Here is a 13,262-nt window from a genome sequence, read left to right as displayed (position 1 = left end):
TTGTTTGATTGTCCCATTAGTCATTTCTTATGGCACAATAGTATTCTATTACAATCATACACTCACTTTGTTGAGTCATTCCCCAGTTGGGTGGCACCCCTCCAGTTTTTAGTTCTTTGCCACCATAAAAGAGCTGCTATAAATTATTTTATATAGGGAGGTCATTTTTCCCCCATCTCTGATCTCTTTGGGATACACACTTGGTAGTGGCACTGCTGGGCCAAAGGGTATACATAGTTTTATGGCCCTTTAGGCTTGTTGGGGATTTTTGAAGGAAAGAAATAGAGCATTTGGTGATAGTGAATGGTGTCCTTTTGAAACCCATGCTAGCCCTTAGACTTCAGTCTACTTAAGGGAACACAGATGTTTCATTTGATTACAGAAATGAAGAATGCCTTAGGGGTTGGGAGGACTTAAACAACCGAAATAAAGGATTAATGACATTGGAATTATACTACTAATTCTAACAGCTTTGAAAAATATATTAGCCTTCCAGCCACTGAATTTTCCAAGCTGAGTGCTGAAAGGAATGAAGAGTTTATTTTGTTCTGTGAGCCAAGGGCAATTTCAACCCTCACATATCCATCCATCCTTGCAGCATATCCTCAGATGGTAACATACTGTGTAAAGGTATGTTATAGTCTCTGAGCCATGCTGCAGATCTTGGCTGAACTGCTTGAATCCAACCAGTGGAGAAACCAATGGCAGTTTTCATGTGAGAAATTCTTCTTTCTCACTGTGAGTACCTAGCCTGGGACCTTAATAGCCAACAAGTTTTGGATACTTGGATGTGTAGGTCAACAAATATTTGGGGCTTTTTGTTTAATGTTTTAAATTAAAATTTTTTCTCCCTCCCATCTACTTCCACCCCACTGGAGAAGGGGGAAAACCCCTGTAATAAATGTGCAGCTGGGACTTCTAGGTAGCTCAGTGGGTAGACAGCCAGCTCTAGAGATCTGGTTTCAGACAAATCACTTAACCCCAATTGTCTACCCCTTACTGCAATTCTACCTTGGAACTGATGCTTAATATTGACTTTAAGACAGAAGGTAAGAGTTTAACAAACAAATATGCAGTGAAGTGAAACAAATTCCACCTTTGGTCATGTCTAATAATATATGTATATATATATTATGTATAATAATAATATATATTTGTCTCATTCTGCACTCTGTGTCCATCCCTGCCTTCCAGGAAGTTAGGTAGCATGCTTCATCATTTGTCTTCTGGAATAATGCTTAATCATTGCATTAATCAGCATTTTCAAGGCTTCCTAAGGGGTAGCTAGATGGTAAAGTAGATAAAATGCCAAGCTTAGAGTAAAAAAAAAACTCATCTTCTTTAGTTGAAATCTGGCCTCAGACACTTGCTCTCTAAGTGTGGGACCCTGGGTAAGTTACTTAACTCTGTTTGCCTCAATTTCCTCATCTGTAAAATTAACTGGAAAAGGAAATGGCAAAACACTCTCTAGAATTTTTGTGGAGAAAATCCCAAAATGGGGTCAAAAAATAGCTGGACATGACTGAAATAACTGAATAACCCAGAAGGACTTTCAGAGTTGTTTGTTTTTACAATGTTGTTTAAATTGTTCTCCTGGTTCTTCTCAATTCAATCTGTATCAGTTCATGCAAGTGTTTCCAAGTGTTCTCTGAAGCTGTTCCTATTTCTTACATAATAATAGTACTCCATTACATTCATATATCATAACTTGTTCAACTATTCCCCAGTTGATGGGTATCTGCTTAGTTTCTAGCTCTTTGCTACTACACAAAGAGCTGCTATATTTCATGTGTACACATGAACCCTTTTCTTTTGATCTCTGAAGTATGGGCATAAGGATAGCATTATTGGATTTAAAGCTATATCTAGGGGTATGAAGTAGAACCTCAGTTATTTTAATTTGCACTTCTCAAATCATGAGTCACTTAGAATGTTTTTCATACGATTATTGGTAGCTTGGCTTTCTTTCTCAGAAAACTTGACTATTCATGGTCTTTGACCATATATCAATTGGGGAATGGTTCTTATTTCTAAATATGTAATCAGTAATTAATATCTTTAAAACAGACTCTCATCAGTGAAACTGGATGCATAGATTATTTTCCCCAGCTACCTTTTTCTCTTCTAATTTTAACTATTCATTTGTGTGTGTGTTCAAAAACATTCTGATTTTTATGTAATCAAAATTGTTTATTTTCTTTTTTGTGATCTTCTCTATCCCTTGTTTGGTCAGGAACTCTTTCTCTATCCATAAAACTGACATAATTTCTTCCTTGCTCCTCTAATTTGTTCATAAAGTCATCTTTTATGTCTTAAGTCACGTAGCAATTTGAACCTTGTTTTGGCCGGTGGCATGTGATCATGCTGGTTAATAGCTGGTTTCTACCAGAATGCTTTTTAGTTCTTAAAGCAATCTTTGTCAGATGGCAGATTTTATCCTAGTAAGATGAGCCTAATCTATTCCACTGATTCACCACTCTGTTTCTTAAACAGTACCAAATCATGTTGAATAATACTTTGTAATATGGTTTGAGATCTAGTATTGGAAGACTGCCTACTTTCTCACTTTTCCCCCCATTATTTCTCTTGAGAGTCTTGACCTTTTATTCTAACAGATGAATTTTATTATTTTTTCTAGACATATTCCATATGTATTTGCTCAATTTAATTGAATCCATTGGAAAAGATAAGGCTAAAAAACAAGGTATAATCTTCAGGACACAACTGTCTTCTAGAAAAGCTGTTCTGGCCATTAGAATGAAAAGATGCATCAAGACTTCCTTTATCCTTTTGCCCCTAAGACAAATGCTCCATCCTACACAATTATCAGTACTACAAGCTCTGTCCTGCCTCTGGTTGTAGGTGACAGAAAGAACAGAGAGAGTTCAAGATAGAAAACTTGGAAAAAATTAAAACCAATGATAGGATGGCAAACTTATAGCTGGGAGGGACTTTAAAGATAATCTAGTTCCAGCCCCTTATTTTACAAATGAGGATATCAAGGGTCTGAGAATCAAAAAAAACTTCCCCTAAAGTCCCACAGGTAGTAGGCAGCAAAGCTGAGATTTAAATCTAGACCCTCTGACTCCAAATTCAGTACTTTTCCCATCATGCCCCACTGCTTCCTAATTCAGTAAAGCCAAGCTGCCATTTAAAAGTAGAGGGTAGCATTCCAAGGGGAATGAAACTCAATGAACCATTTATCGGACACTGTTGACAAAGCTCTAGGCTGGAAGTCTTAAAACCTCAAAGATAAGGAAGCCATCATCTCTGCCCTCAAAGATTTACAATCCAGTAAAGGATACCTGGGCACAGATAACAAATGGCTATGTGCTAAGCAAATAAGAGAAAACACTGAGTCCTCTGAAAGCAGATGAGGAGGGCATCATTTTCAGGCAGTGGGAGTCAGTGAGGACTGCATTGAATGAAACTGGTGGCATTTGAATGGAACCTTAAAGAATACAGGATGTTGAAAGCAGAGAAGGGGAATGGGATGCTGGTAAAGGGAAATTCCAAAAACTATAAAGAACAGGCTTAGTAAAGGTGAGAAACTATGGGTCATGTTAGGGAGACAATGAGTGATCTGAGGTACACAGAAAGAATCGCAAGGTAAAATAGAATATGAATATCTAAGAGAAAGATTTTTTCTCCTACTTTGCTTGGCTGAGTCATTTAATAAGCAGAAAGGCAGCATAGTGTAATAGACAGGGGACTGCATTCGAAGTCACGAAGAGCTGGGTTCCTGCCTCACATATTTGCTAGTCTTAACCTTGTCATGCTCCCAACTTCTTTATCTGTAAATCACGGTCTGGATTTGATGGCTTTCTAAGGTTCCTTTGGACTCTGGGTCTATACTTACCCAAGTCAGATAATCCCACTCCTGTCCTACCACCTCAGGAAGACAAAGAAATGGATGTCACGAGAATGCAGGCTAGTATTCTTGGCCCTTCCCACTGGAATCAAGAACTCTTGTGAGGTCCTGGGGAGAGTGGAGTATAAAACCTCTTCAGAACAAGAGACTGAGGCTTGGAACTGGTTCTCTTTCTCCATCTTGATTCTGAGCTCTGCAGTCCGCCACCTTCTTTGCTGTGGAGATATTGGGCCATCTACAGCCCGAGATATTACAAAGGAGGCAGCCACAGGACAGTCAATGCACAAGAATGTGAGTCTCACAACTCAGTTCCAGACTTTAGGAAATTGGCATTGTTAAAGCTTGCCTTGGTGAGCTTCTCAATGGATTTTAAAAATTCATTAAAAAAATAAGCCTGTCCAATACTGTCCTTATTTTATAATATAGATCTTAAATATAGATTTTATTTTTTAATATAGATTTTAAAAATAGAATTTAAAATATAGATTTATTAAAGTATGTATATATTAAGCATTGTAACAATGCATATATACACACACTAGATTGTGTGTATATATCATACTTTGTTGCTAATTTAATAAATTTAATGCATATGTCTCATCTCTTTAAAAAAAGCCTCTACTCTATGTAAGACACCATGATCAGGATATGGACAATGAAAACTAATGCCTACCTAGTCTCATTGTTTTCTTAAATGCATCAAATAAGTAACATTATTGTGTAATACATAAATCTATCACACACATGAGATATCTGAGCATATCATTGGCAAGGGCACAAAAATATCTTCTTCTGGGACAATCAAGTAATTGTGACCCTGTGCTTTTCAAAGCCTGGAATATAATGGAAATATATAATGGAAAATGTGTTTGACTCTCAGTCACGAAGACCTGGGTCTGAATCCAACTTTTGCCTTTTCTTGATTATGTGACTGTAGGCTCATAACCTCTCCAAACCTCAGTTTCTTTATCTATAAAATGGGGACAGTAATACCTATAGTATCTAAGAGGATTGTTATGAAACTCAAATGATTATATGCAAACACCATATACAAATTCCAGCTTGTATTATAAAGTAAGAAAAATGAATGAAGATGGGAACTTTGAGATAATTATAGTTCAAACCTCATATGACAGACTGTGAATATGCTAGGCAACATAATGTAGGAGAAAAGAGCTCTAGACTGGACTAGAATAGGTAGCCTTGTGTTCAAGCCTCAGGTACTAATTGTTGTATGTCTGTTATAAATTCAATTGCTCCTTGCTTTGGTTTCCTCATCTGTAAATTTGTAATCATGGTCCCAGGATATCAGAATTGGAAGACATGTTACAACTTATTTAGTTGAACCTACTTACTTGACAGGTAAAGAAACTGAGACTTACAGTAGAGATTTGCCCAAGATCTCTCTTCCAGGCAGTAACATAGATAGAACAAGAAAAAAGGTGATGGTTTGATTATCAATCTAATGCTTTTTTCCTCTATATACCTTCATAGGAGGTGAAGAAAGAGGCATGCAATTTTTTTACCTCTTCTCTAGGAATTATCTTGATTATTATAATTACACGAACTTCAGGGTTTTAATATGATAATATTCTATTAACATTGTTGTGGTTATTGTGTGTATTTTTATATGTCTATATTCTTTCTAATGCCATCATTGTATTCATTGTGTATATTGTTCTCCTGTTTTTATGTCTATGTTCTATTGCCATTTTTGTATTCATTGTGTACATTGTTTTCCTATTTTTAATCTGATCTTTCTATTAATGTTGTCATTATTTATATCATTTTCTTCACTGCAGAGAGGCACGTTTTCCTATGTTTCCTCTGAATTCTTCATATCTGTTCTTTCTTATGGAAAAGTAATAATCTCTTAAACTCATGTACTATGATGGTTTGCCATTTCCAACTTGATTGGCTTCCATAAAAAATGATATTAAGCATCTTTTATGTTGCTAGGCACTGGAGATACAAAGACAAAAAAGAAAATGGCTCCTACCATTTTGGAGTTTACATTCTCCTGGAGCAAACACTGCATTTATATTTATGCCAAAGTACGTTAGTCACATATAAATGAATTTATACTTGAAGACAATTAAATATGGAAAGGTCAAATGGGAAGTAACAGGTATGTTGCTGACTGAATACTTTTCCCTTCCCTACATCCAAAAGGAAATCAACCAGAGAAAATGGAAAGGTTGCATCTATCAAGAATTCTTCTATGATCTTATATGATTGGGAGGCTCCATGATAGAGTTAAGCTTTTAATGTTGGCATTTTGCTCTAATGAATCAAATACTTTAAAAATAGTCCATAATTAATTCCTTCTCCCTTCCTCCCCCCCCCCCAGCCTCAAAAAGCCCAATTTAGGGCAGGCCCAAGATGTTTCTGTTGGTTTTTGTTTTACAGAATAGGCTACCAGATCCCAATGTTTGCAGGATTCTGTATCATGTTTGTGTCCACTGTCAGTAAGTACATTCTTTTTTTGTGTCCTGGGTTGGGATGTTAAACCTCAGAGGATGGGCTGGAGGCAGAAATTCTATTCTGTACAAGCAGGGGCCCCAGAAATAGCTGACTACTTCTCCCAGTCACTTTCTGTTTCTCATTCATTGAGCTGTTAATTAGCATCAGATCATCCAGAGATAGTTTTAATTGGCCCTTATGCCATCCATAGCTGGTCTAATGCTGACCGACAGCTCATCCAGTCCGTAAAGGGAACTTAAGAAGAATGGGGAATACTGAAAGGATTCTGTTTCCCAGCCACTCACTGATTCCACAGAAGAAAAGGTCCTGGGTTATCTAAGGATATAACATAGCATTCCAGAAAGTAAGCAAGTCTTGGGACCAGGAGACCCTGGGTTCTAATCCCACTTCCAACATTTATTAGGTGTGTGACCACAAATAAGTCACTTTACTTTTGTCAAATGAAAGATCCTTGTACATGAGAAATTGGAGATAGGATAATTTATACCCCCCGTCTCACAGTGTTGTCATGGAAAGGAAATGTATTTGACAAGCACCTTTTAAATATAAGTCAACATTACTAGAGCATGTATTACCACTGTAAATATTGGTACAGTGGAGGATGTTACTAAATCCTCAGGTTGCTGCTTGGTGTTTTCCTTACCACCTTGAAGTAATCCAGAATGGGTCTAGGGGAAGGACTTCAGCTTGGTCTTTGATATCCCTAGTGCCCTAGTGTGGTGATAATCCTAATCAATATTTCACAAGTCAGGAGTTCTTATCCTTCTTGGTGTGCCATGGACCCCTCTTCTTGAACTCTTTCTCAAAATGTTTTTCATGAACAAAATAAAATACACAAGATTCCAAAAGTGAGAAACAATCCAATGCTTTCCAAAAGAAACCCGTTATATCAAAAGCCAGTTATCAGATTTTTTTTAAGTTTACAGACTCCGCCAGGTTGAGAACCCCGTTCTACATAAACTTAGAAATTGCAGAAGGAAATCAATATCTCCAAGTTCAGCAAAGAACATAGTGGTATTATTAGCACCAAGCTGATGCCTATTGTGTTCATTCAGTATTCTAAGAAATTATCCTGATTTAGAGCATTTTAATTCCCATTGCAATGAGACTTGAATTAAATTATTTTGTGCTTCCCCTCTGCTTTCTGGGCAGTGTTTGCTTTTTCTAGGAGTTACGCATTACTCCTCATAGCAAGATCCTTGCAAGGAGTGGGTTCTTCTTGTTCTTCCGTAGCTGGTGAGTATGCAAATATCCAAGTAATTCAATGAACTACAATGTGAGTTCAGACCCCTACCTTCACCTCCCCCAGTGACCATCATGTCCCTTCTTTCTGCTCACTTATTTAATTAGTGAGGAACAATCCAATGCTTTGTGGCATTAGATACAAGATTCTACTTTCTTCCAGGAACACTGTTGGATCTCAAGGTCTGAATTCATTAAATTGTTTCTAAAAGGTCACAGATCTTGTCTGGCATCAGCTTATAGAGAGAAAACCAGGATCTTAGAAGATTCAGAATCAAAGGAGTAAAGATGGTGGGGGACTTTGTGCTATGCTTGGCACCCAGTAAGCTTCTGAGAAATGCTTGTTGATTTACTTGGAGGCCATCAAGGCCCACTCCTTCATTTTATAGAAATGAAGAAATGAAGGCCCAGGGAGGTAGAGGAACTTGTTTAAGGTCACACAGGTGGCGAATGGCAGAATCATGATTCAAATTCAGTTTCTCTGACTCTCAGTATGGCACTCTATCTTACCATACCAGATCCATCAATCAGTCAATCAACAAGCATTTATTAAGCACTTGCCAGGTGCCAGGCACTTTACTAAGTACTGGGATACAAAGAAAGACAAAGGCAATATATCAAGAGTATGTAGACTAAAGAATAAAATGCTTCTAATTATGACTTTTATACTATTTTAAAAAATTATTTAGGGATGGGTATGCTGGCCAGCGTTTACACGGATGATGAAGAAAGAGGCAATGCCATGGGAATTGCCTTGGGAGGACTTGCTTTGGGAGTGCTAGGTTGGTAAGATTAAATATTTAAGTGACTGAAGGGGAAATGATTGCTTGAATTGACTGTATGGAAATGTTCCTTTCCTTCCTTCTTCCTCAGTTAATGGTGGAATTGTCCTTAATAAGGCTCACTAGAGGTATGATCCCTTCCCCACTTCCCAACCCCAAACTCACCCCAGGGAGGATTCCCAGAGCTAGCTGGCTACACATCTCCTGAATGCATGATTCCAGGACCAATGGGAAGTCAAAGGGTGGATATGCCATTAATGAGGCATCCAGAAATATGCTCCCCCAGAAGATACCCTGTTTATGTGGAGGGCCAAGGATAGAAAATTGGGGGAAAGTTTTAGGCTTCATTATGAAGTGGAGCTTAAGTAGAGCAATTCCTTTTTTTGGTTGCTTGAGAAAAGGATCTCCACTGGCATAGAGAGAAGTCCCACCAGGAGAATAAAGAACCACTTCTCTGGGTCACAGTACACCAAGTCATCCCTTTGTTGCTTAGCACTAATGCTAGCAAGCCAACTCTGATCTCCTTATAAAGAGAATGAGGAGATTTCCCTCTAACAAGAACTGACTGGTATGACCAAGAAGATATAACTCACCCTGACAGTATAGTTGTTGCTCCCTCTCCTCCCCATCCTCATCTGAAAAGCATTTGCTAGTATCTGGGTTGGGGTAGGGGTAGGGATGCACGTGTGCACGTGTGCACGTGTGTGTGTGTGTGTGTGTGTGTGTGTGTGTGTGTGTGTGTGATCTCTATCACTTGCTGGCTTCCATGAACAGAAGATTTAGGACTCCAATTTCTTTATCTTCTTCTTTTTATCTCCCTTTGAGTTTAAATTCTAAACTGTATGACCATAATAATTTCTAAGGAAGAAATGTTCTCTATCACATATACTCTTGTGCTCATGAGATACTTTTCCAAGTCAAAAGAACTAATTTAATTGGAATACCAATCCTCTCTGACTAACCATCCCTTTCAGGGTTAGACTTAAAAAATGTTTACTGTTTTCGCATGTGTCAATCTGTTTCCCACCAAAAAATAAAATCGATAGCTAGGTCACCTTAAACGTACAAAATGAGAGGGGCCATCCTGCTTCCAGCCCAGCTAAGTCACTCCATGGAAATTAGGAATCTTCCCTTTCTTCCTTCTCTTTCCCATAGTGGGACCACCCTTTGGGAGTGTGATGTATGAATTTGTGGGGAAGACTGCGCCTTTCTTGGTTCTGGCTGCCTTAACTCTGCTGGATGGAGGTTAGTAGAGAAAATAAGAGCTGCGGGCCTGGGGATCTTTCCAGTAGCTTTAGACTTCTTTGCTGAAGATGCTGTTGGTCTTTCTTTCTTTGTAGCTATTCAACTGTTTGTTTTCCAACCATCCAAGATTCAACCAGAAGTAAGTAGTGCTACACCAGCTTCTTAGCTGATAAACTGGGAGAGTGTCTGCTTTTGACCCTGAGTTCTTTTTTGGCAGAGTCAGAAAGGAACCTCGCTGGTCACTCTGTTGAAGGATCCTTACATCTTGATCGCTGCAGGTAGCTAATGTTTTCAGAACGATTCTTCTCTTTCCAAAAAAATGTGTTTGACAAGAAACTGAATGTGCATGTGGGTCTCTTTGGGTCTCTCTGTGTATGAGAGCAAGAGAAAGTGGGTGGTTGTCTGAGGGCCATTGAAAAACTGCTTTTAAGTCTTGCTTCTGGCATACAGATAGCAGGTGGGTGACTGTGGCCAAGCTCTGTGATCTCGGAAGGACCCCACCCAACACTTAGACTCTAAGCCACTCATTGCAGATCTGCATCAGGAACTCCCTTAACTACATCAGTTTCCTCAACCATAAATGGAAAAAAAGACCCACACAGGTAGAGATAGACAGAAACTGAGGCACAGAAAGACAGAGACCCAGAGACACAGACAGTCACAGAGAGACCCTGAGAGAAATACATATATGAATACACACATAGACACACATATATCTATATATATATAATCAATGCTCTCGCTATATATGTACATAATTATATATAATATGTAAATATATAAATGACAATAATATATACTAAAATATAATAATTGGATATAAGCTTTAATAGTTTTAAACTGCACTAAATTTTTTTTTTAGACAGAGATATAGAGAGAGGGAGATTCACTAATGGTCTAATGGCTCAAGATCTAGACTACACCGAGGGGACAGTTGGGTGGCTCAGTAGATTGAGAGCCAGGCCCAGAGATGGGAGGTCCTAGGTTCAAATCTGGCCTCAGACACTTCCCAGCTGTGTGACCCTGGGCAAGTCACTTAACCCCCATTGCCTTGCCCTTACCAAAACTATATATTGGTTCTAAGACAGAAGGTAAGGGTTTAAAAAAAAAAAGACCTAGACTAGGAATCAGGACAACCTGGGTTCAAGTTTTACCTCTTAAAAATACTGTCTATGAAACCCTGAGAAAGTAATTTAACCTGTCTCAGTTTACCAGGCAACAATCCAAGATTATTAATTGCAAGGCATGCATAGATTTGCATTTGGAGATGTAATTTCTTCATTGGAAGCTTTCTAAACCTGTGATCATGTGTCTGGTTCAAAAAAGTGTGTGTCTATGTGTCTATATTTTATATGAATGCATAAATATGTCATAATAAATTATTTTATTTAAATAATCAAATTAATTTTATAATACATGTAACATATAATATATAAAATAAATTTAAAATATAATAAAGAATAAACTTATCCTAAATAGTCTCTAAAGCTCAACTCACATTACCTGTAAATGTGTAATCGGAGCTATTTGAAAGTAGATGAGGATTTAAGAAACACACACCCATTTTTTTTCTGAATGAAGATAATACTTGTATGCCAAAGGCCAGTACTCTCTGTCCCTGGAAATGTCCAAGACATATTAGTGAATAAGCCCAATTTACCTTGGCATATGTGAAGGAAAATATACAACAGATCCTGAGATTGCTGAATGGTACGGTGACAGGAGCAATTTTTCAAGGGAAATAGGATGTCTCAGAAACAACAGAAAGTTCCAACTTTTTTTTTAAGGTAGACACTGATTAAATTATGTTGTTTATTTGTGTCTCAGAAATAGGAAGACTAAAAAGAAAAATCTTGGGAACCTTATGACTCCTGCAAATAGTAATGGGTTGAGTAATTAATTCTTCACCAAAGAACTTTCTTGTTCATATTTTCTCAGTGGCTGAAAGTTGGCTTATCTCTCTTGGTACTAAGTATGACAAAAAAAAAAAAGTTGATTTTCTTACATCATAAGAAGTGGGGCCAGTGGGTTGGAAATTATAGAGAGACAAATTCAGGCTAAATACAAGAAAAAACTTACTGATAATTAGAGATATTAAAAAATGAAACAGATTGTCTTAGAAGGTAGTGAGCTTCCAATAATGGAAGAACTTCAGATTATGCTGAATGATCACTTATTGAAAACACAGAGAGCATTCATGCTTTAGGTAAGCATTGGACTAAATGTCTAACATAATCTCTCCTACTGGGTCAGGCCAATGGTCTGTCCTATCCAGAATTATGTAGCCAAAAGGAGATATGAAAGCAATGCCCAGAGCAACCTTGAAGCTGTTCTAGCTTCTCAGGAGCCATTCATGGATATGCTATTCATAAATTACTACAAATCCTTTAAAAATTCATTTAACTCTGCTGTCATTAGCACTTCTTGTGGGAAATGAGCTCCATAAACTAATTACCAGCTGAATGAATGAATGATGTGGACAACGATATTAGGGTCTTGCCTGAATAATTGACAACTCAGGGAATCTGTATGTTGAGCAAGCTTTATTTGTTTTAGGGAGGGCTGCTGGTGGTTTGGACGTAGTAATTGGGTGGAATGCTCTTTATATTGATTAGTTTCTTAAGAAAGGGGTTATTTGTTTGGGCAGCTGTCATCCTGTGGTTCCCAAGAAACTGATGTCACTTTACCCATAGTTCACTTTGGTCCCCAGGGCTTTACCCAAGATTCAATCTGCCCGGTCCTGTGTGTGTGAAAACTGCAACGCAAATGTTCTGTTAATGCCATACTAAATACCTTGGGATAGCTTCTGGTTACTTTTGCCTGATTCTGTGCAGACTCCAAAAGAGGGAAAGTTCCTGGTTTTCTTTGCCCACGCTGATTGGCCAGTTGCTGAGCTGGTTCTCTACATCCTTATAGCAACCCATAGAAATCAGTAAAGCAACCCACATAAATGGCCACCCACATTAATTAGGCTTTGCTATTATGGTGCATTTCATGGATGGCTACGTTACAATGATTATTCTGTTGCAGAACTAGAAACTAGAGTGCTTCATCCTCATTTGTCTACAGACATAATCTAGAGACATTAAACAAGTTCTCTGGACCTTGCTTTTCCTAACTGAAACAGGGCTGTCAAATGTTTTAATTTCTCATGGGAGTCACAGATAAGCAATGAAGACAATGATAATCTAATATCCAATGATAATGCTTTGTGTGACATGGAAAATCTTTGCTAGGTACATGACTGAGGTTAGAATAAACAGGCTGGGAGCGGAACTCCAGGCAGAAGGGAGTTCCTTAGCAGCTGCTGTGGGAGTTGTTGCCCTTCTGCTTTTGTGCTCTGGGGGTGTATACATTATTTCCATCATTTTATGAGCCAAAGAAAAAGAGGGGAAAGAAAGGCAATCACACAAAATGTCAAACTATTGATATCTCCAGGTGCTATAGTTTCCACATGGTCAAGGAAAGGGAGATACATTTGTATTTTTATATCTGAGCATTATTTGTACAGATGGCCTTTAAATGTCACGAGAATAACAAAATCTTTGCTTTCTTCATTATGTAAATACTGTAATCTTTACTGCCATGGTTCTATGAGAATTAAAGTCTAGCCAACAGAGGGTGGATGGTAGTGCTGA

The 13,262-nt window shown here is 38.0% G+C and overlaps 1 protein-coding gene across 1 annotated transcript in view; it reads left to right on the top strand.

The window, feature by feature from the left end:
• Positions 1 to 13,262, top strand: part of SLC18A2 (solute carrier family 18 member A2) — a 52,111-nt gene that overhangs the window by 20,152 nt on the left and 18,697 nt on the right. The window contains exons 4-9 of the mRNA XM_001368074.4: positions 6,281 to 6,339; positions 7,508 to 7,591; positions 8,287 to 8,379; positions 9,535 to 9,624; positions 9,720 to 9,763; positions 9,842 to 9,902. Of these exons, the coding sequence (XP_001368111.1) occupies positions 6,281 to 6,339; positions 7,508 to 7,591; positions 8,287 to 8,379; positions 9,535 to 9,624; positions 9,720 to 9,763; positions 9,842 to 9,902 (431 nt within the window). The remainder of the gene's footprint in view (positions 1 to 6,280; positions 6,340 to 7,507; positions 7,592 to 8,286; positions 8,380 to 9,534; positions 9,625 to 9,719; positions 9,764 to 9,841; positions 9,903 to 13,262) is intronic.

This window comes from Monodelphis domestica, chromosome 1 (genome assembly GCF_027887165.1).
Source record: "Monodelphis domestica isolate mMonDom1 chromosome 1, mMonDom1.pri, whole genome shotgun sequence".
In the NCBI taxonomy this organism is placed as follows: domain Eukaryota; kingdom Metazoa; phylum Chordata; class Mammalia; order Didelphimorphia; family Didelphidae; genus Monodelphis; species Monodelphis domestica.
Note: the sequence above shows the minus strand (reverse complement) of the source record. Positions and strands in the feature narration are given on the sequence as shown.